The sequence below is a fragment of the Pongo pygmaeus genome, chromosome 8 (genome assembly GCF_028885625.2).
Source record: "Pongo pygmaeus isolate AG05252 chromosome 8, NHGRI_mPonPyg2-v2.0_pri, whole genome shotgun sequence".
NCBI classification, from domain to species: domain Eukaryota; kingdom Metazoa; phylum Chordata; class Mammalia; order Primates; family Hominidae; genus Pongo; species Pongo pygmaeus.
In genome coordinates, this window is record NC_072381.2 from 116,276,933 (window position 1) to 116,300,393 (window position 23,461).

The window sequence follows — 23,461 nt, forward strand, 5'->3', positions numbered from 1 at the left end:
ACTGGAAAGTGTATGTGTGTGGGTGATTTTCCTTGGAGCTATTAATATTTTTGCTACTAGTTGGTAAATTTTTTTGTTGTTAAAGCTAATAATGAAGCTTATAATGTAATAATATAAATGTTTAGTAATAGCTAAACTTTTTGCTTGTGTGGGTCAGTTTTATATAATCTTAAGTTCTTATAATTTTTTTATCTGGAAAATTTCTTAAGCTTTGATATTTTTATTTAAGTGCATTGTAAGAATTAAAACTCAGAAAAATATTTCCTGGTAGGGTCCTTTGCTTTAGAATTTAAGAAGCCATTAAAAGAGAGGGAAAAGAAAGTGATGAAAGATAGTTTAATAACTTTACTAGAAATGTTTGGAAATACAGACGTTAGCTTGGTGATGGCAGGATTTATGTATGGATGTGCCAAGTGGTATACATCAGTAAAAACTCTGAACTTTGGCCTTCTTATTACTGACTGCTTTTTCATTCCCTACCTTGGTCTCATAATATATAGTCTGAAGCCTTTATGTTCAAGATGATGTAGCTGTTTTCCACTTAGACTTAATATGAAAAGGGGCCAGTATCCTGGCACTGGCTTTTTGAAAAGTTTTTCAGCCTCTGTTTCAAAGTCTGATTGTTTCTGTGTGGCTTTATTCTCAAGGGTCACATGAGGCAATAAACTTTCTGTGTATACATACCATACAGCTTTGATTTGGGTCCTTTATCTTTTAGCCTATTTGGGTGAGGTGCACATTTGTGTGTGGTTTGCATGCTTGTGCTTATTGGCCTGGGGTCAGAGAGTAAGGGCTAATGTTGCCCAAGTTCTATTTCCCACTTACTGCTTTAGGCCACTGGCCCAGCTGTTCCTTCTGGGCTATTGCCACTACATGTAGCTAGAGTGTGGTTACATTATAGAGCAGGGCTTCTTGAGTTTGACAAAGCATGAATCCCAAAATGGGGCATAGGCTGTAATTCTGATTTTTTTCCACATTCAAGTTATGGCTTTTCTACAGTTGATAAAACATTTTTTTTTAATTGCCAAACATGGATATTTTGATAGGTTCCACAGCTCCAGTTTGCATAATTCTGAATTATGTTAGTGTTTCCTATTTGGCTCACTGTTAAGCTTACAAATAATAATTAGAAATTAATTAGAAATAAATTTAAATTTCTAAATAAAATGTTTTAGTTTGAGTCAACTTTTTTTTAATGTGACTGTTTGGATAGTGAACTTATTAAAACAAAAACTCAGATTTGATATTGATGTTTTATGCTAAGATATTTAGTAGGGAGTCTTTTCCAAAGGAATTAGAGGCATGCTTTTTTTTTTTAAATGGAAAACCCTTTAAAAGCTAACACGTAACGAAAAAATAACAAGTTTTTCATTTTTTTTATTGACTATAGTCAGAATTTGTATCTGTTTTCATGTCTTTTTTTTCTTCATTACAGGGGCAGAAAGCGTTTTGTAAGCGAAGGAGATGGAGGTCGTCTTAAACCAGAGAGCTACTGAATATAAGAACTCTTGCAGTCTTAGATGTTATAAAAATATATATCTGAATTGTAAGAGTTGTTAGCACAAGTTTTTTTTTTTGTTTTTTTTCTTTTTTTTTGTTTTTTTAGCACTTGTTTTGGGTACAAGGCATTTCTGACATTTTATAAACCTACATTTAAGGGGAATTTTTAAAGGAAATGTTTTTGTTTTTTTTTTTTCCGAGGGGGCAAGGAGGGACAGAAAAGTAACCTCTTCTTAAGTGGAATATTCTAATAAGCTACCTTTTGTACGTGCCATGTTTATTATCTAATCATTCCAAGTTTTGCATTGATGTCTGACTGCCACTCCTTTCTTTCAAGGACAGTGTTTTTTGTAGTAAAATCACTGGTTTATACAAAGCTTTATTTAGGGGGTAAAGTTAAGCTGCTAAAACCCCATGTTGGCTGCTGCTGTTGAGATACTGTGCTTTGGGAGTAAAAAAAAAAGAAAGTTATTTCTTTGTCTTAAAGAATTTTTTAAAAATTAGGCATGAGACTTATTCATCTTTCCAGGGAACATACTGATTGGTCTTAAAAGACTAGACAGTTAAGTAAAAGGTGGCTGGAACATCTATTTTTCTACAAAACTGGAAAAATGAACCTGGTTCTAGAAGAATGTACACCAAAATAAAACATGTGAAGCAGTGTTGATTCTTTATTGGGAGTACATTATTTTAGGTCTCTTAAACTTTAATTTCACACAGTAAATTTTGAATCTCATAAGGAAGCATATTTGAACCTAGTCAATTTAATCTTAGTGTTCCCTTGAAAACTTTTTTTCCCTACAAAATTTAAAGTGAAAAATACAATAGTAAATTAAGATTACACTGGGGAAAAAAATGCAGGTGTCACTTTACTCCATTATTATCTGACCTAGAGCTTAATTAAGTTTTAGAAATATGTAATACCTTCCATCATTCCATCATCCTTAAATTCTGTTACCAAATAATGGTTAGTGTTACAAAAAGTTATACTCCAAAGACCCAAAGCTTGACATTTACCTAATGTATGAGAAAATATTACCAATTAACAATAAAGAATGATCATATTTTTAACCTCTTTTACATAGCCTAATAACTCAGCAAGGCCTCAAGGTCTATGCTAATTTAAACTGCCAAATATTGACTGCAGCAAACAAGAATTATATTCAGAATTTATGAGGGTACTGTTAGGAGTATACTGCTTACAGGTTTAGATATAGTCTGTTAGAATTAAAACCAAGTTTAATGTTCATATTTACCTCATGGGCTTTATGAAGCCCATATTACCTCGGCTTATATAAATATAGTTACCATTTTTAGGTTTTTAATTGTTTGACACTTGGATGATAAATGCAGTCATTTTATTCTCAAGTGCTTAAAATTAATGTAATTAAAAGCTTAGCTGACTACAGAAAAGGTGAGGGTTTCTTAAAAATGAGATTTAAGGGCTGGGCGCGGTGGCTCATGCCTGTAATCCCAGCACTTTGGGAGGCTGAGGTGGGTGGATCATCTGAGGTTGGGAGTTCATGACCAGCTTGACCAACATGAAGAAACCCTGTCTCTACTAAAAATACAAAAGTAGCCAGGCATGGTGGCGCATGCCTGTAATCCCAGCTACTTGGGAGGCTGAGGCAGGAGAATTGCTTGAACCTGGGAGGCAGAGGTTGCAGTGAGTCGAGATGGTGCCATTGCTCTTGTTTGGGCAACAAGAGTGAAACTCTGTCTCAAATAAAAAAAAAATGAGGTTTAAGACAGTTTTGTCATTACTGGTGGGATCTGGTCACACAAGATAGCATTAAACGTGACATGGCACATAAAATTGGTTAAAAATTTTTGTTTTTTAATTACGTAATGTAAAAGCCCAACAAACACTTTATGCAAGATTGGAATGTATCTTCAAATTCAGATTTAATAAACATGTAAAGATCCTCTGTATATAAAAGTTGTATTTAGTCCCTTGTGCCCAAAAATGTTAATCTATAAAAGATAGCAATAGGAATGGTGAACAGATAATTTAATTTGCAATTCTAAAAACATGACTTAAACCCCATAAAACTTGGTTCATAGTTTAACTGTTTATGTTCAATACAAACCAGAGTGTTTACATTCCCAATACAAATTTCATCAATCTTGGATATTTTTGTATTTCTATGAATACTATCAATTTTATTGAGAATAGTAACACATACTACTTTCAGCACACAGAAGCATATTTTCTAGTTATTGTTAAATAGTGGATAAGGCAGGTTGTTCCCTAAAGTGCTCAGTTATCATTCAGTGGGTTATTTGCCGTTGATCCTTTTCTGCCATTTCTTGTTGGCGAATTGTATTCTGTGCTGCTTGATGCATTTTCTCTAGTTTTTCCAGAGTCAGAGATTTTAAGGGTAAAAGTTTGGGTTTACACAGCACCATTGTCGTTATATCTTCCACAAACAATGGCCCTAAGTTTAACAAGAAATAAGAATTAATTCAAGAAAGATAACCCAGTTGTTTGAGTTGGATTTGCAGCTAGAATGAAGGTCTAAAAAATTAATCTCTTGTCACTGAAAAACTCTTGTACCTAAACTGAGTTTTGCTGTGGGACCAGAAAGATCATTGTCACTCTATAAGCGCATTTCTTACTAGTAGGGTACTTCTGAGGAAGACAAGTTTTCAGCGTTCTACCCAAGGATCTATGCTACCATAAGACACAACTTTTTGTGTCAGAAGTTTAATTTTAAAATAAGATTTGGCAGAATATATATATACATAGTGCAAAAAAATATAGCAAAGTATGATATTTAACGTAAATATTCAAATGACTGAAGGTTTAAACCTTCGGCTTTTCTTACTGTTGCTTCAGGTTTCTCTTTCTCCACTTTCATACCTTATTTAACATAGTAAATTCCATTATTTCTTTCATTGAAGTTTCATATTGAGTCGGGCATGGTAGCTCTTACCTGTAATCCCAGCACTTTGGGATGCCAAAGGGGTTGGATTGTTTGAGCCCAGGGGTTTGAGACCAGCCTAGGCAACACATTGAGATCCCTTCTCTACAAAAATAAAAACAAATTAGCCAGGCATGGTAGCACATGCCTGTAGTACTAGCAAATCAGTAGGCCAGGGCAGGAGCCCAGTAGTTCAAGGCTGCAGTGAGCTATGATTGTGCCAACTGTACCCAAGCCAGGGTGGCAGAGAACCTGTCTCTTAAAAAAAATTCATATTAGCAATTTTAGGAATTAGCTAATTAATTGGCAATTTTAGGTATAAGAAACAATGTTTCATTTGTTATCCTTTTACTGGATATCATGAAAAAGCATATAGTAAAAGTAGACAGTAAATGAGATAATATGGAACACAATAGCTGCAGATGTTTAGCTATTAAGCCTGCTATGTGACACTGCCTATCACTTCTTTAGTCCTGTAATAATCAATGACCTCAATATTTGTGATGTACATACCTTGCTTTGGAAGAACTTCCCGGAACATCGACTTCACTTCCGCCATATCTAAGTTGTTGGATATAGTGTTTTTTCCTTCAATGAGAAATCAGTATTATTCAAGAATAAATTCCCAAAGCAGATTGCCTGAGACATTTCCATTGTAGTTTAAGAAGTAAAATCCAAATTCCTATAGAAAGTGAACTACCCTAACCTTGTATAATAGTGCCATTAATTTCCTGTGACCTTGGGATAGTTTGTATAAGCATTTAGATCTTGTCAACTTCCATTAGTCAGTTGTGTTAACTACAAGGCTAGGTGTTCTAATTTTTTTTTCTCTCATAGTGAAAACTTGGTAGAGCTTCAGTTTTTAAGGCAAAGATGATTAATATCATCTGAGGAAAAGGTATTTGTGTGTAGCCAGCATGGTTCGTTGATAGCATCTCCCCCTGAATGGTGGGTGACAAAAAACATGACCACCATTTGAGCGGGGGGGTGAGGCAGGTAGTTAGGAAAAGGAGGAACTGGCAGGCTAACATTTCCTAAGACTCCTAATTGTCTCAATGGCCAACAGCTGGTTTCTACTTTGTGTCTAACAGAATCCTATGGATCACTGCCTACACAGCTGCAATTGGTAACGAAGTAATACAATAGGTGAAATTGGCTCTTGAAGAACAGAAATAAGGTGGAGTTTCAGTTTACTATTTTCCTCTAATACCGAGATTCTATATGCGAAAAGACCAACAATACTTAACTATGAGTATTTGTTATGAACATCCCAGCATATATGCCATTTTTGCCAGTGACATTTGCTCCAAGTATTACAGCCAAGATTCTGCTATGCTGTGTGTTCAAGGTGTTCTGAACTAAGCTGTAGAATGATCCCTTTCCAAACACAGATGCTTTTCTAGACGGTCCCACCCACTCAGTGATTCACCTTGCTGATGCAACCTTACCATGCGTCTTTCACAACATCACCCCCACAGATTTATTATTTATAAAGTAGTGAATCTGGCTTGGTGCCTGCCTTTACCAGCCACTGCAAATTAATTATAATCAAGTGAAGCTTCTTCTGGTCTTTGTTATTCCCGTTCCACTACTTTGACATTCCTAATAAAAGCTTCCTACTCTGTATTCAAGTCTCTTCCTCCTTCTTGCTCAGATTCTTATTCTGGAACGTCTAAGTTCCCGAAAACCTCTATCTGCTTTCCAGAACTTTGTCATCAAACTTTACCCCTATACTGTTCTAGCAGGGAGAGATGATGAAATAAGTAATGGACCAGGAATAAAGCAACTCATCACTAAATGGAATGTGAAGTAAATACAATATACAATTTCCTTAGACTGCACAGCTTCTCCTAACCATATTCTTTTCTTTTTAGGCCTGCCAGTGGTACCTAGTGATCACTGCTTTTTTTTTTTTTTTTTCCAAGGTTAGGATGAAGGTTACTAGCATTGCAGACCCCCTGATTAGCCTTGAATTGAACTATCAAAACCACCACCTAGCCTCTGCATTAAATACATCACAGTGAAAATATTATGATCACATTTCTTTATTTGAAGCAAACCTGACATGATATGCCACTGAAAGGGAGGACATTATAGATGTTGATAAATGTGAAGGAAATACATAGGAGCTAAGGATTTTTAATATGTATCACCAAAATGCTAAAGTGCTAGATAAACAATTCTTAGCTGTTATATAGCGTAAGCAACTCCAGCTACTCTGAACTGTCACTATCCTTTGTTTTCTCTTAGTCTGATACCTCTTTCACATCCAAAATCTGGCCTGACAAAAACAACGAAACTTGGTGCTCTACCAAACCTCAGTTCTCTGTTTGACTAAGCTGCCACTGTTACTGTAAAAGGTGTGGAGCCAAAGGGATGGTAGGGAGTGGGTTGCGTCTAGTGTGGGGGAGATCAGTGCCAGTCACTTGCCTGGACAGAATGTCTGTTTTAATAGGGTTGGTTCTTGTTTCTAGGCCCCCTTAGGCATTGGCAGGAAAGAAACAGGAAGGGAAGGGCTAAAATAAGCAAGGTGGTGGTTGGATGGCCAGCACTGGCTGGGCTACACTTTCTTGATAATCAGCTGCCCTGGGAGTCCAGAGTAGGAAGGAGTACAGTCATGTGTTTCTTAATGATGGGATATGTTCTGAGAAATGCATCATTAGGTGGTTCTGTCATGGTGCAAACATCCTAAGAGTGTACTAACACAAACCTAGATGGTATAGCCTCTTACACAAACCTAGATGGTATAGCCTAATATAAACCTAGGCTATATGGTAGAGTCTACTGGGCCTAGGCTATAAACTTGTACGTGTTACTGTACTGAATACAGTAGGCAACTGTAACACAATGGTATTTGTGTATCTTAACATAGACAAAGTAAAGTGTTCTGCCACAATATCATGAGCATTACAACAGGGTATGACATCATTAGGCAATAGGAATTTTTCAGCTTCATTATAATCTCATAGAACCACTGCTGTATATGCAGCCTACTGTTGACCACATGTTGGTATACAGACAGTATTTCCTTCTCCCACATGGCCTGCTAATAGCCAGACATGGGTGATTTGCTTAGAGTAATGCACTCTAAGCAGTTGTGGCTACTTTTAAGAGAACTTTCTTGTCAGGTGAGATGTATTTAAACCAGGGACAGATGGGCCAAGGGAGAAACTTAACAGCTATGGCTGAAATTCATGTGTATTCTACAACTGCCATGGCCATTTAATTCAGTAAATATGCGAGTTTTTTATCATATGCCAAGCATTGTTCATAATTAACAGGACAAAACCCCAAACCTTTGCCTTTTTAGAGCCTACAGTCTAGAATAAGGAGAGAAACAACAGCATGCCAGAAGGTGGTAAGAACTATAGAAAATAATGCAAAGGGGATTAAGGAATGCCGAGGGGGGTGGTATTTCAATTTTAAGAGGAAAATCATGATGACCTCATTAAGAAGGTGACATTTAAGCAAAGACTGGTTTTGTGTGTATGAGTGCATGTGTAACGTGTTTTTAAACTGCAAAAAGTTAAAAGTCTGATAGTATCCACAGGTAGGGACGGTACAGGGAAATTAGCACTGTTGTTAAGCTTTTTTAGAGGGATATTTTGCAGTACTGTATCTACTAAAACTAAATATGCACATTTTGACTCATAGTAATTGGTTCTAAAGAACACAAATGTGTAAAAATAAAAGAGTGTTCATTAAAGCATTGTGTTGAATAGCAAAATGTTCAGCAATAGATGAAGCTAACTAAATGTTCACCAGCAGATCAAAGGTTAAATAAATCATGGAACATCCATAGAATGGAATACTATGCCAAATTAAAAAATGATGCAGATTGTCAAGGCATACTTTAAGAGAAAACATTAAATTACAGAAAATGAAATTATTCTTAGATTAATAGCACCAAACTTATAATGCTCACAGAATACAGTGTCAATTCATCATTTTTTGAAGGCCTTGGTTTAGGTAAATGGAAAATAATCTGCTGCTTCCTTTTCTTACACAGATTCTAAAGTTTGTAATTTCTCCCAGAGATAATAGTTTTGATGAATAGTGCATTCCAAAATCATGACAAGGTACGCAAACCTGTTGTAGCTATCTGAGCTGGATGTCTAAAATTAATGCTGAAAAACTTGAAGGAAAACCAAATCTTTATCATGAAATATTTTACTCTGCTTTAGGAGTGAGAGTTAAAAGGCAGGTCTAGGATGGATTATTGCCTTCAAATCAATCATATACATTTGGCAAGTTAAAAATCCCTGGTGTGGGGGCCGGGCGCAGTGGCTCACACCTGTAATCCCAGCACTTTGGGAGGCCAAGGCGGACGGATCATGAGGGAGGTCAGGAGATCGAGACCATCCTGGCTAACATGGTGAAACCCCGTCTGTATTAAAAATACAAAAAATTAGCCGGGCATAGTGGTGAACGCCTGTAGTCCCAGCTACTCGGGAGGCTGAGGCAGGAGAATGGCGTGAACCTGGGAGGCGGAGCTTGCAGTGAGCTGAGATCACACCACTGCACTCCAGCCTGGGTGACAGAGCGAGACTCCGTCCCCCCACCCCCCTCCCCCAAAAAAAATCCCTGGTGTGATTTAGTTGGATAACCAAACTAAATAATGGGTGTGAGACCAGACTAGATCACTGAAGTGTCCTTCTGAACTTGGAGAATGTATTATTAGTGGTCCTCAAATTTTCTACTTGCATACTCCCAAAGAGATTTTGGAAAACTAGGTATCACTTCATACATTGATGTTTAAACTTTTTATCATAAATTTAAAGGATATAATTTCCAGCATATTTAAAAATAACTGTTACCTCAGTCTTTGCCTTTTTATTTTTGAGGCAGAGTCTTGCTCTGTCACCCAGGCTGGAGTGCAGTGGCGCGATCTTGGATTACTGCAAGCTCCGCCTCCCAGGTTCATGCCATTCTCCTGCCTCAGCCTCCCGAGTAGCTGGGACTACAGGCGCCTGCCACCAAGCCCGGCTAATTTGTTTTGTCTATTTCTAGTAGAGATGGGGTTTCACCGTGTTAGCCAGGATGGTCTTGATCTCCTGACCTCGTGATCCGCCCACCTCGGCCTCTCAAAGTGCTGGGATTACAGAGGTGAACCACGGTGCCTGGCCTCATGCCTGGTATTTTAATGATCATCCTATCATACTTCTTTGCTACAAAAATGTTTATAAATTTAAACTTTAAAATATTTTGGATTCAGTTATTACAATTGGCATGAAATTGGTCAAAATGAATTACACATTGATAAAGTAATTGTTGAACACAAAAGTTATTGGCCATGTATCTGTTAATAAGAAGACAGCTTTATTTTCTCAATTAGTTCACGTATATACATGAACTAATTTACTTATTGCTACAATTCTATTCTATTCTTCCTTTTTTTTTGAGATGGAGTCTTGCTCTGTTGCCCAGGCTGGGGTGCAGTGGCACAATCTCGGCTCACTGTAACCTCCGCCACCTGGATTCAAGCAATTATCCTGCCTCAGACTCCCAAGTAGCTGGGATTACAGGCGCATGCCACCATGCCTGGCTAATTTTTGTATTTTCAGTAGAGACGGGGTTTCACCATGTTGGCCAGGCTGGTCTCGAACTTCTGACCTCAAGTGATCCGCCCCCATTGGCCTCCCAAAGTGCTGGGATTACAGGCGTGAGCCACCGTGCCCGGCCCTATTCTTCCATTTTTGTAGATGTAAACACTGATGTGAGAATGGGAGAATTTTTTTCAATCTTTGAACTTAAGTTATATGCTAACAATCACGTAGTGACCTATCACCAAGAAATAATTTTAAATGACCAGCAGACTACTCAATTAGGTATTCCTTCAGTATTGTTGAAAGCTGAGAACAGTCTCTTGACTTGCGAAAGCACTACTTACTTAATAATTAGCGAAGCCCTTAGTCTTTCTTACTTGAGTTACCAATGTTTCCTTGTCTCTGTGTTTAGCTCCTAAGACATGTTTATTTCCTGGAGCATTTTTGTCATAGTAAGATTCTTCCAGGCTAGAGAGATGCCTTTCCTTCATACATCCTTAGAAAAATAATTGTGGGACTGGTGCGATGGCTCGCATCTGGAATCCTAGCACTTTGGAAGGCCAAAGTAGGAGGACTGCTTGAGTCCAGTTCAAGACTAGCCTAGACAACAAAGCAAGACCTCATCTCTACAAAAAATTAACAAAAATTATTCAGGCATGATGGAGTGTGCCTGTTAGTCTCAGCTACTTGGGAGGCTGAGGTGAGGGTACTGCTTGAGCCCGAGTTTTAGGTTGCAGTGAGATATGATCACGCCACTGCATTCTAGCTTAGGTGACAAAGAGCTTGTCTCAAGAAAAAAGAAAGAAAGAAAAATGGTGAAAGGGGAGATAGGAAATGAGATGAAGCATGATGGTTTATCCACAGGTCCATTTCCTCAGGGAATGCATTATCAGCAGACACTACATATAAAAATTTAGGATCTGAAAATTGATTGTTCTTAACCTTGCTTGCTTGTATACCCCTCCGATTGTCTTCAGGCATCTTGAAGGATATGCAAATCCTGGTATAAAGGATGATGATTGATACAATAACCACGTTGTTCTTTGAGATGTTAATGGACTTTCTGATAAGATTCCACAGTTATTAAATTTGAGAAGCCCTGGGAAGGAAAAAAGTTAAACTTTCTTTTTAATAGCAGGACTGTTTAGAAACTTTAATATGCTAAAGTATGTGATACATTTCAAACAGGAGAGTTGAGTATATATTATTTCCTAAAGTTATGTGATTCTGGAATTCTTTAAAAGTGCAATTATGGGACCAGTATTGCCTAGAACACACTTTGTATTCCTAGGGCAATGTCACTTTCAATATGGCATATGCAGTAAGATGCTATATCTTAAGCACATTTAAGGAAAATACCAGTATTTATAAATAACTAATTTTGAAATTAGTAAAAGCTGTATTTCTTCTGAATGTAACATTTATTAAAATCAAGTGAAGAATGACTTTTTTCTCTGTTAAGTGAAAAGTTTAGACCATCCTGGACAAAGCTGTCTTTTTATAAAGGAATTATTTAAATATGAAAAGATAAAATCTTGCAAAAGACTTGCAGACTTGGCAAAAATGACATCTTTTTCTCCTATCACAAGGATATCCTGATGTGGGGGTTTCTAGTGACACAAGTACAATATTTTGTGCCAAAATGTTAATTAATGGTTATTTATGGGCCTTATTTCTACTTTCTATTACATGAACATCCATTACTAAGAAAAGGTTAAGAACAAAACTGAAGTATTCAAATAGCAAGTCATCTTATATTGAAATTTTAATTCAGCGTCAAACTTACTAAGGCATAGTCTCTAGGCTTGAGGATCCTGAAGGATGGGGGTGGAGGAAGAAGAAAATAGGCACATAAGCGAAGAAACATAATGCAATATAAGTTCTATACTTAGAAGTATTTGTAAAAATGCCATGGGAACACAGACTAGGGAGCAATTGTGTCAGGTACAGATGATGGGGGGGAACTTTAGGTGCAGGTAACAACAGTTTGTGCAGAGGCATGAAGACAGGCAACACAAAGCACATGGTGCATTATGGGGGAGGCAAGGAATGCTAAAAAAAAAAAAAAAAAAAAGAGTTACGAGCAACCTGTCTGGAAACAAACCCTAACCAAACTGCAATCAAATTGATTTTGAAGGAAATAAGGAGAACCACTGAAATATTTTAAGAATGAGAATGACCTGAACAGATCTGAAATGTATTCAGGAGGACAGTTACAGGGCTATTTCAAATAGTTTAGGTGCAGGTGAAAAATTGGTGCTTCAACTGAGCACCTAGCTACACTGTGAAATCATAAAGCTAGGGAAAGACAAGATTTAAGGAAAAGCCGTGATGTGGTGGTGATTAACTCAGGCCAGCAAAACAATGATACCCTCAACAGATTTTCCATTAATCAGGCAAGCATCTTCATATAAACAACTTCAAACTGTAAAGACTAAGATTTATATAATTTTGTTATGAAAAGGTTGGCCTTTTTTTTTTTTTTTTTTTGACAGAGTCTTGCTCTGGCACCAGGCTGGAGTGCAGTGGCGCGATCTCGGCTCACTGCGACCCCCACCTCCTGGGTTCAAGCGATTCTCCAGCCTCAGCCTCCTGTGTTGGGATTACAGGCGTGTGCCACCACACCCAGCTAATTTTTTGTATTTTTAGTAGAGACGGGGCTTCATCATGTTGGCCAGGATGGTCTCAATCTCCTGACCTCGTGATCCACCCGCCTTGGCCTCCCAAAGTGCTGGGATTACAGGCATGAGCCACCATGCCCGGCCAGAAAAGGTTGGCTCTTATGTCATCTTTTGAACTTCAATGTTGTGGACTTGCAGGAGACCTACAAGTGAAAGTCTTAGAAAAAGACAGAATCCTTCGCTAAGATCTTCCCTGCACACCTATTACGTATTTGGGAAAAGAGCCTAGCTCCTAGTTCTTTGTTCAAGAAAGTATAAGTCTTTACAGTAGACAGAAATTGTGAGTTGATAGGCCAAATTAATGCTGTACCTTGTATTCTATTTGGAAATAAACACTGGACAGTAAAGACTAGAGTGATAAACATGAGAATGATGTTGTTTTAGGTGACAACAAAAGCATTACTCTTTCAGAGTAGAAAACTAACAAATGTAACATAGAAATAATTTGGAACAATAAAGTACCTATACGAACAGATTTTTTTCTTTCAACAAACATACTAAATGTCTATAATGTACCAGCCGTAGCTAAGTGAGAGAGACAGAGTAGGTAAGAACCAATTCCTTTCTTTGGTGGAGATGAGGTAGGGAATAAGACACACGTAAATAAATAATTATAATTGAATACAATGTACTTTAATAAAAGCATGCCTACTGTGCCTTAAGAAATGAAAACCATGAAAAACTTGGCTAAGAACAGGGGACAATGGGTGGTCTCTGAAGAATTATTATTAAACATGACATTGGAGCTAGTCCCAGAAAGCTGAATGGGGGTTTACTAGGCAGAGAAGGAGATGTATAGCAAGGGGCAGATGTTCTAGACAAAGTGAAAAATACGTTCAAATGAAGAAGCATTAAAAAAAAAAGTGTTCTGTCGGAGGACATGGCTAGAGTGCAGTGGGTGTACAGTGTGCACCAGGTATTGTGGTGGGACTGACCAGCTGGAGGCCAGTTCACACTCAGTCTGCAACGCTGAATTTGGACTTCATATCCTATAGTCAGGAGGGAGCTAACTGGATGGTTCTGAGCAGTTACGTGACATGCTTCATGTTTTGGAAACACATATTCTTGACAAAATAAAGGAAAAATGAGAAGAGACACTAGAGGAAAGGAGATTAGTAAGGAAGCTATAATTGTTTAGGTAAGATGATGAAAGTATGAATTAAAGCAGTGATAACAGACACTAAGAGGAGAAGATATAAGAGGTAATTAAGGGTACAAGAAGTTGAGATTCAAACATCCTCCACCTTCCCACCCCCCCACCGCCAGTGGGTGATAAGGAAATGATCACAGACGAATGAAGTAAGCTAACATGATTGTGGATATACCCATATTAATTCATACTGGAAACACAGATGAGAAGGTTGAGAAGGAAGAGTAAAGACCATGAGTTCAGTTTAGATTCACAGAGTGTGGAAGTCCAAGAGGAAGGTAAAAAGGACTGGAGGCCCAGTGTCAACTGTACAGTAGTACAAGCTACAGAGGTGGATATAATCACTCAAGAAAAACATGGCAAGATGGTGAGTGGTGGGGTGATGGTACAAAGAAACAAGGGTCTAGTGTGGTGGTTGAAAGAAGCAGCTGAAGTCAGATTAGTCACTTAAATTACTTGATTTTCTGAGCCTTCGTTTCAACTGCAAGATAAAGCTTACAATGGCATCAACTTGAGATGGCTGGTGCATTAAAGATATAATTCATATAAAGCCATTAGACCAAACCCTGCATGAGAGCTCAATGAATGTCAGCAATTCTTACCATAGTGTACCATTATAATGTTGGCATAAAATTAGATTTTCAAAAAAATAAGTTTATTAACATGTATTAGTTATAGAGGCTTATTACTAAAAATGCATGATGAAAAATCTATGGGCAAGCAAAAATATTTTAGAATTCTCCACCTCTTCTCTCAATACCCATACTCTTAAGAGTTATATTAAAGGCAGAATCGTTTAAATGTCAAGACATTTACCTTAGCTTCTTTCCTTTAGTTAGCTTAATGGTTCTTAAATTTTAGTTTGCTTAAGAATAACAATAGCAACACAATGTTTAGTACGAAGTCATGCATGTATTTCAACTAAGTAGATATTTTAAGGAATTTTCTGCAGTAATTTTGAAAATAACTTTTATCACCATAACTGGTGATTTTAGAATTGAATTACCCATGTGCCCATCCACCTCCCACTGCATCTCCCAATTGCAGCGGGAGGTGAACGGGCACATGAGTAAAATTATATATTGGGTACACATATATATATATATGATGAAATTTAACAGACTTTTAAAACAAGGTTTAAGAAGAGTTATCTTGTCCGACATCATACAGTCGATAAGAAACAGGATTTGAACTCGGGTCTGCCTTACTCAAAGGCAAGGTCTCTTTTCAGTTTTCTCTATGTTGCATCTGTAGGATAGGGAGATCCCAAGCAGGTTTAGTACGGTGCTTCACTGAAGGAATATCAACATTCAAGAAGACGGTGGAGAGATAATCGTAGACTATGGGGTGCAGAAGCCAACAAAGGCTGAAGTAACATACAATCTTCAATTTCTACCGAAATGGGAAATTTTGAAGACACTAATAACCCTTACAAAGGAGGGTGAAAATAAAATATGAGGCAAACAGTACATCTCAGGAATGAGGTAGATGAAAAAATAAGCGCAGCATATTGACCAAAGCACATTTCTTCCTCTTTAGTTTGGGAACTGTGGCAACAGTCGGACCAATATATGGCTCTAACCAACATGTAGCTTTTCTTTTTTTTTTTTTTTTTCTGTCTTCTTAATTTGAGGATTTAGCATTCCAGTTGTCATGTTTGATGCCATTCTGAAATAAATCTCTTAGGAAGAAAAACTGCTTTTTGACTCTAGATTTTGTTTATAGCATTAAATATTATTTAAACACTATGTCACTGAAACTTTCAAATCCCAAGCTTAATTAGAAACATACACTTTAAAAGCTTACAAATTTTGCATTTTTAAATTATTTTCATCATATCACAAATTATATGACAGCTTATATCACAACTCATATGAGAAGATACTGATCTTGGGTTAAACAGCTGAAGAGGGCAATTAGCTTTAGACTGCACCTATTTTCATCTAGCCATCTGGAAAATGTAAGCTGTGGTCACACAGGGGACAGACAAAGGAGGAGACTAAATTACTAAAATTCAAACTGCATTCCTGATTGCTCATAACGTATACATATGGATTAGAAACATCAAAATGAAAACATACTGTGGATGCCAACGTCAAGTCTTGGTTTCTAAAAATGTTCAGGATGGGATTCGGATGTTTTTAAAACTGTCCTCCCCACACCAAGTCTCCTTAATCTAGTATTTGATCTTTGCTGGGAGCCCCAAGGAGCCATTCCATGGGTCTATGTGTTTATCCTCCATAATTTGTGCCTCCTACTCCTAACCTGTCACTACATCTTCATTGTAATTCCTTTTTCCCTCTATTAATGTATCTAAACTTATCAGCTTATGCTAATTGTACAAGACCCCAGTTTTAAAGTTAGAAATAGAATCTTCCAGCATATCCTAGGATTCCATGTGTTTTAAATAAACTATGACAGTAAAACAATGTGTGACTTAAATAAAACAGAAGCTTATACTAGAGTCTGTCATTTCTTTCTAATCAATCTATTTCACCTTTATGTTTTAAATGAAGTACAGGGTTGCTCTCTGGTGCTAACTAGTTGTACTCTATTTCACATTTATACTTTAAATGGGGTACATGGTTGTACTCTGGCCATGCCGCTAACTAGCTGTGTGACCTTGAATACATTTCTTAGCCAACCAGAGGTTTGGTTTTCTCATACAAAACATGTTTATTATCTGTCCTGGGTTGTAAGGTTCAAGTGATAAGTGGATGTAAAAGTCCTTAGAAATACAGTATGACATTTATTATTCCAGGACTAATTTTCATATTGCTATAATAAAGGACTTGTTCTAGATTACCATAAGGTATCTTCTGTCTCTAAAAATCTTTGAATCTTCATAAATATCATGGTACCTATAAGACAGCATGATCTATTTAAAGGTGCTTTTCTTTAAAAACCTGTTTCACTTACTTACTTTTGAAGTAGTATGTGCTGCCAACTTGTGTTCTTAGATGTTTTAAAAAGTATAATAAAGCAAACCTATTTCATAATAGAACTCAAAGCTGAGAAAATGTGAACAAACTTTTAAAAGGGCAGCAAAGGTTAAAACCTTTAAAATTGTAATCAAGGGAACAGAAGCTTGTTGTCTAAAAGAACCTACCTTGAATTTTTGATGGAGATGACGAAAGGTGACTTGTTACCTAACCTAGAGAAGTAAATGCAGTTGACATATGGCAAAATGAAAACATTTCTGAAGCATTTTGAGATTCTCAACAAAAGCACCACTCATGTTTTCATGTTAAGAAACATACATGTCATAAACTGGTAACCCTTGATGCTATCCACTTAAATATTTTGTTGGTTTACAGGTATTTAAAAAGTATTTGAGCCAATGTTTAAAAATCAGGAAATTTCACAAAAAATCCAAATTTTAGCTCCACTTGACAAATCTGGCAACGTCAAGCCCACATTTCAACATGGCAAAATTTGGCTAGGGCTGGGAAGTGATGCTTCACTTAGGTAAGCACATGCTCTGGAATTCTCCAGTCCTTCCTACCGCCTATTGTTCCCTCTTACCTTACTTGCCCATCCATTGTAGGTATTTGACTTTGCAACTACAGTAAAACATATGCCAAGCTGTCTAATTTTATCATTAATGGGCATTGAGATGCAAAAATACAATCTCTGGGAACTGAAGGAGTAGTCAGGAGCAATCATGGCCACGGACTGTAAAGGATACTTTATGTAAAGAGTATTTTTCTTCTATGAATATTTATTAAGTTGGGTCCCTTAAAGTAAATTCAACCTGCCTAGTGTGGGGGTTCTGAGAGGGGGTGGTGAGAATGGTAGAATAACAAAATTTTTATCTTTTGTCTTATCCAAGACTTGTGGTTAACTGATAGATGAATTTTCAAAAACATACTAGATTTCTGAATGTAAATATGAGAAAAAGGTGAAAAGGGGAGCCCAGAAAGAATACATTTTTCAGCAAACATAAAGTAGTAATACTCACTCTTACTCAACTGCCCACATGCTAGCAGAATGCTTAATTTGGATTGATAATGTTTATCTGGAGATGCCAAGTAACATCATATGTCATATGTCGGAGACTACAGCAGATTCTATTCTGCTTTGCTATCTGGCATCTGCTGGTAGAAAAATGTTGCAACGTGTTCAGTTTAGCTAATTAATTCAAGCTCATGTGAATAAAATGTGTGGTGTCTAGCTTCTGAAATGTACCTAGGCCTAAGAATGGGAATTCTTCTTGGGTGAACTTGGATGATGCCACTGGCTCTGGGAAAACCCAGTAGCAGACACTACTATTAAGTTAGTAATGATACATCCTACTCATGCAAAATGTCTTTTTCTAATAACCCTTCCTATTTCAAAATTCAGTACTAGACAGTGGTCCTAAAAATGTTAGCTATTAACCTTTTAAAAAAAGTATTTGCTTAGCACCTGAGATATTTAGTTAGCTATTTCAACAGTGTGCAAGGAAAGAGAAAAGTTGTTTGATACTTTACGGAGTGCTTCTTAAAGCCCAGTCCCCAAATAATCTGCATCAAAACTCCCTGTACAATTATTAAAAATACAGATTTTTCTGGAGTTCTTCAGAAATCAGAATTGCTGAATCAGAATACTTTTTCTTTTTTTGTTTTTTTAAGACAGGGTCTCGCTCTGTTGCTCAGGCTAGAGTGCAGTCGTGCGATCATGGCTCACCACAGCCTTGACCTTCTGGGCTCGAGTGATCTTCCAACCTCAGCCTCCCAAGTAGCTGCAACTACAGGAACATGCTACCCCACCCAGCTAATATTTTGTATTTTTTGAGACAGGGTTTTGCCGTATTGCCCAGGCTGGTCTCAAACTCCTGGGCTCAAGTGATCTGCCCACCTGAGCCTCCCAAATTGTTAGGATTACAGGCATGAGCCACAGCAGCCGGACCCTAACTTTTAATTAAGTCCCCCACATTAAACTTAAGAGAACTACTGTCGTAGATTCATTCCTTCACTCACTAAATAATCAATGTCAATATGTGCCTGAATTCAATATGTCCCCTAACTGGATTGCTTTAGAAGTTATTAACTACCATAAACTGACTGCATTCCATGTGCTATAAACCGAGGTAAAGCACTTTATATATATTTGAATTAATTCTGTAAAACAATCCTTAACGGTTTTAAGGCTCGTTTTTTTTAATTTTATTTTTTTTCTTTTTTGAGATAGGATCTCGCTCTGTTGCCCAGGCTGGAGTGCAGTGCTGCAATCTCAGCTCACTGCAACCTCTGTCTCCCAGGCTCAAGCGATTCTAGTGCCTCAGCCTCTTGAGTAGCTGGGACTACAGGTGTGCGTGACCAAACCCGGCCAATTTCTGCATTTGTGGTAGAGACGGGGTTTTGCCATGTTGGCCAGGCTGGTCTCAAACTCCAGACTTCAAGTGATACACCTGCCTCGGCCTCCCAAAGTGCTGGGATTATAGGTGTGAGCCACACCTGGCAAGGCGCTGTTTAATAGATTATTAATAGAGTGAGTAGGCTGTTCAAGGTCATCCAGTTATTGAATAGTCTTATTCCCGAAACCCAGGTCTGATGCTAAAACCTGTGATCTTAATTGGTATATTATTTTGCCTTACTTAAATCTGGAGTATTTCCACACAAGCAAATTCCCTTCTACACAAAGGAAGCAACTAACAGAATGCACTACGTAATTTTCAATATGATGGCTAAAAACATTCTATACCAATCTAAGAAATTCTGTCCTCCCAGAGCATTTTCTTCCGCTCCCTTATGTGCAGTATTTTCCTTTCACTTATCTTTCATGATCAAATATAAGTCTAGGCTAGGAGGAGTATACGAGGTTGGCAGTCTTGAGTTTTCCCTTTGTGATTATGAAGTAAATTCCACAAACACTTCTCTATCCATTGGGCAGAGAACGTATCTAATGTACTAAGTGTTAAGTATAATCTTGATTTTGCAATTTTTAATAGGCTCTGCTTAATGCTACCAAAAAGCTATCATAAAAACACCAGGACCAATTAAGACTTGCATGAGAATTTCAGTGAGAAAAATAACATTGCCTAAATTGGAATGTGACCAGATGGCCAACAGTTGCCTTGGTATTTGCTTTGATAACATCAAGATTCATCTGTATTTGAATTGCAGGGCCCACACATCTTTCAACAATGTCTGCAGGGTGCCAGGAGTTGAAACTCATAAACTATGCTGACATCAGTACACATTACTGCAGAAATTCATTGCATCAGCTCCAAGAATAGGCAAAGTAGCAGCAACACTTTATTAAAGGTAGTCAGTCTATGTTGCCAACCCATTGCACTAACACATACTCTATACACACAGGATTAAATGCTACCCTCTTCTTTGTAGGACACTGGAGAGGGGTAAGCATGCTGAGAAGTGAGATGGATTTAACCAGCAACTCACAGCAAAGGTGCGTATAGCTGCGTTTGAGAAGGCTTAGTCATGACTAGAAAAGTGTGAATACTGTGACATATCCTTGCAAAAAAAATGTTCAGCTTAAGCGTCTAGACTAACTTCTGGTTTACAAGAATGAAAAAGGGGGGCCCATTTCCAAAAAGACTCCTGGCTTGAACTCTTCAAAATGCCAATGTCACAGGGGGAAAAAAAAGATGGGGGAACTCTACTACATTAAAGCTAAAGAAAAATTTTGACTGGATCCTGATTTTTTTTTTTTTTTTTGCAGCATTGGGAAGGAGAAGGTATAAAAGATATTCCTGGGTAAATTAGGAAAATTAGCACTTGGGCTAGATTTTAAAAGTTACAAAACAGCTGTAATAATGATATTGTGTTTTGCTGGAGAACTTCAAAATTCTTAGGAAATTCATGCTGGAAATCTCAAGGGTGTCTTGCCTAACAATAAGTGTCTGCAACTTTTTATGACAATGAAAAAGTGGGGAGGAATGAAAAAAATATGGCAAAATGTTAACTGCTGCATATACATGATGGGTACATGAATATTCATTAAATTATTTAATTCTTTCATATTTTAAATATATGAACACTTTCATAATAAAACATTGGGGAAAAAATCATGTCAGAAAGACTTCACAGGGGAAACGTAAAAAAACGTTGAGTAGCAGGCGCTCAGCTGAATTTCCGATAAATTGAAGGTCTCTAAAACTTGGCTGGAAGTGTCTTGGGCATCCAAGAGACACTCGATATATTCAAACTTTCAGTAAGTATTTACCAAAATAATATGTGCATGGTGAAAATGACAGGAAGACGAATCTGATACAAACCATTCTATTTAAGTGCAGACATGGTAGTGAAGCTAAAAACATAAGCGCTATTATATATATAACATACTGATTGTCATAAAAGGCGTACAAAAAATGCTAAACTCAGAGGAAATTACTTCCTGCTGGGGAGAATCTGGAACCACATCTCCACGGATAACAGAATCAGATACAGAATCACAAAAGGTGAGTGCTACAACAGATTTCAGTAATTAACCGCAAAGAAACAACAGTAGTTCATTTTGGCTGGCGTGTAAGTACTAAGGAAGCAGAAATTAAGTCAGAAGGTAGGTTTGCATCTGTATCGTTGACTGGCTGGATATTAACAATTTTCAATTTTACCTGAAAGTTCTGGTCTTTTTGCTGCAGCTTTAAGCATCCAACCCGGTATTACCAAGATGACTGAGAGTTCTTGACTCAAGCATACAGAAGAAACTATAAGATAATGTATGATAACTTTGTAAAGCGCCATATAAAAGCAATACAGTATTTTCAAAAATATTCAACACGTTGTTTAAGAAACTGTAGACCTGCAGGATTAGGATAGTATATCCTACCACCAGAACCGCAGTCAAAGCTTACAAAGACTCAAAGGAGAGACGCGGAAAGGGGGGAAAAATCAGAATGGGAAGGCAGGTGGCAGGGGAAAAAGACTGAGGTCTTGCCCTGGTGGTAGGGGCTCATCTTTTCCTTTTATAGGTGAAGGTGGAAAATGATTTTCTGAAGTTCCCGAATTCTCCTCCCTCCAAAGGCCAAAGAGTGAAAGTACTTAATAGGAACTTGCGAAGGCGTGGTCAAGAGCTCCATTTTGCCGGAGTTAGGAGCTCCGCCCCGAAGTCCGCGCCCATTCCCCGCTGGGGTCCTCCAGGCCCGGCTGCCTCTGGCAGGGCTAGGGCGGCTTCACCCCACAGGGAGCCTCACGGGGGCGGGGGGAGTGGGGCGGGACACCGCCAGGCCAGCCCGGAAAGAAAACCGCCTTCCAACGGAAGCGGCCCTGAGCCCCGCTCGCCATTTCAGCGCTCCGTCCCCACAGGGACCGTCCGGCCCAGGTCCAGCCCACTGGTTGGGGCCCAGGGACTCACCTCACTTTGCAACTAAGGTCAAGAATAGGCATTCCCTGGGGGCACGGGCGGCCAGGCTATTAACACCCTTCCGCCATGACCCTATTCGGAAGTGCCAAATGCAACTTCCGGGCAGGAGAGGGATTTTCGGAGCCCTAAACTTGTCCATCTCCGTAAGTGACCAGACGTCTCAGTAAAACAAGGGCCAGGAAACTGGACGTGTAGTCCAGAGTATGAATTAACTTGTCTAACATGGGATGTGTGGTCACCCACAGTACCTCTTTGGGCTTACTTACAGATGCAGCCCTTCCCAGACGGCTCAGCTGTTGCCCCGGGTAACGGTGAGACTGGCGAAGGAAAAAAAATCTACGTCACCCTGGAAACAGGAAGCCAGGAATCTCCTTTTGCCATTATCAGTTATGGCCGCCTTAGCTTCAACAGTAACTTCCGATCGGGGAGTTGTCACTCTACCCTGCCGGAGGCTTACTCTGTAGCCCGGCTAGCCAGCGGCGCCCAGTGGGCGGGAGACGGCGTAGAGGAACTGAGGAAAGGACAAGGGCGGAGAGGGAGAAGCTGGCGGCACTGCCCGTCTCTGATTGGGCAGCTTGTCTTGCCCCGGCTCCGCCCATTTTTCTTGCCTAGCGAGTGACGGGCTCACGCCGGAGGGGTGGGGCGGGGAGGCTGGAGCGAGAGTAGTGGCGGGGCGGGCGGGGCGGGGCGAGTGGGGGAGGGGCGGGCGGGGGGCGGCGGTTGGGCAGCGTCGCTTCTTAGGAGGAGGAGGAAGAGGAGGAAGGAGGGCGAGCGAGGAGGATGGCGGAGTCGGGACTCCTGACGGTAACCCGGGGCCGAAGAGGCGGAGGGTGTCTGTTGGTCGGTTCTTCCTGCTTGCCTTCCTGTCCGTCGGGCAGTCGGGCTGGCTGTCGGTAGGGGGAGGCCCCGCGCGCCCTGACAGGCGCTAGCCGGCAGCGCCGGGGCGAGGCCCGAGGGGCCGGGGCCCTGGGAGGCGCCGCCGCCGCTGCTTTCCTGGTTGCTGTCTCCGGGAGTGCGGGGCCCTTGGAGCTGGCTCGCGTGGGAGCCTGCAGCCCGGCGCGGAGAGGAAGGCGGTCGGGTCTGACAGCGGCCGGGGCCGGGCCTGCGGCGGCGGCGGCAGCGGCGGGCGGCCCGGACAGCTTCTGGGCGACCGCGAGCCGGCGCGAGGGCGCGGGCCGGGGGCGCCTGGCGGACAGTCTCGCTCCTCTCGGCTCCCGGGGGCCCCGGGCCCAGTCCGCAGGGCGCCCCGAGTCGTGTAAATCGTTGGCGAGGGCCCGGGCGCAGCGGCGGTCATACAGGGTGGGGTCTCTTCGCGCCCCCTCCCTAGAGTCTACCTTGCTCTCCCGTTCT

The 23,461-nt window shown here is 39.5% G+C and overlaps 3 protein-coding genes across 14 annotated transcripts in view; 2 read left to right on the forward strand and 1 right to left on the reverse strand.

Moving 5' to 3' along the window:
• PDCD4 (programmed cell death 4) overlaps positions 1–2,174 on the forward strand; it is a 27,871-nt gene extending 25,697 nt beyond the window's left edge. For all 4 annotated transcript variants that reach the window (XM_054436550.2, XM_054436552.2, XM_054436553.2 and 1 more), the window contains one exon: positions 1,436–2,174. In XM_054436550.2, the coding sequence (XP_054292525.1) occupies positions 1,436–1,496 (61 nt within the window). In that variant the 3' untranslated portion in view covers positions 1,497–2,174. The remainder of the gene's footprint in view (positions 1–1,435) is intronic.
• BBIP1 (BBSome interacting protein 1) lies at positions 2,154–23,268 on the reverse strand. Of its 5 annotated transcripts, XM_054436556.2 has the most exons (6): positions 22,971–23,268; positions 22,378–22,428; positions 21,363–21,455; positions 10,913–11,069; positions 4,938–5,012; positions 3,945–4,529 (listed from the first exon to the last, which is right to left on the reverse strand). In XM_054436556.2, exons 3-6 carry the CDS (start codon positions 21,397–21,399, stop codon positions 4,433–4,435), a joined length of 366 nt encoding a protein of 121 aa, XP_054292531.1. In that variant the 5' UTR covers positions 21,400–21,455; positions 22,378–22,428; positions 22,971–23,268; the 3' UTR covers positions 3,945–4,432. The 5 variants fall into 5 exon arrangements, with proteins under 5 accessions (XP_054292530.1, XP_054292532.1, XP_054292533.1 ...); XM_054436555.2 differs by lacking the exons at positions 3,945–4,529; positions 22,971–23,268 and adding an exon at positions 2,154–3,938 and having other exon boundaries at positions 22,378–22,641; XM_054436557.2 differs by lacking the exons at positions 3,945–4,529; positions 10,913–11,069; positions 22,971–23,268 and adding an exon at positions 2,154–3,938 and having other exon boundaries at positions 22,378–22,625.
• SHOC2 (SHOC2 leucine rich repeat scaffold protein) overlaps positions 22,796–23,461 on the forward strand; it is a 93,685-nt gene continuing 93,019 nt past the window's right edge. For 2 of the 5 annotated variants that reach the window (XM_054436548.2, XM_054436547.2), the window contains exon 1: positions 22,796–22,915. The gene's annotated coding sequence lies outside the window, so the exon portion shown is untranslated. The remainder of the gene's footprint in view (positions 22,916–23,461) is intronic. The other 3 variants (XM_054436546.2, XM_054436549.2, XM_063670257.1) reach the window with 3 other exon arrangements.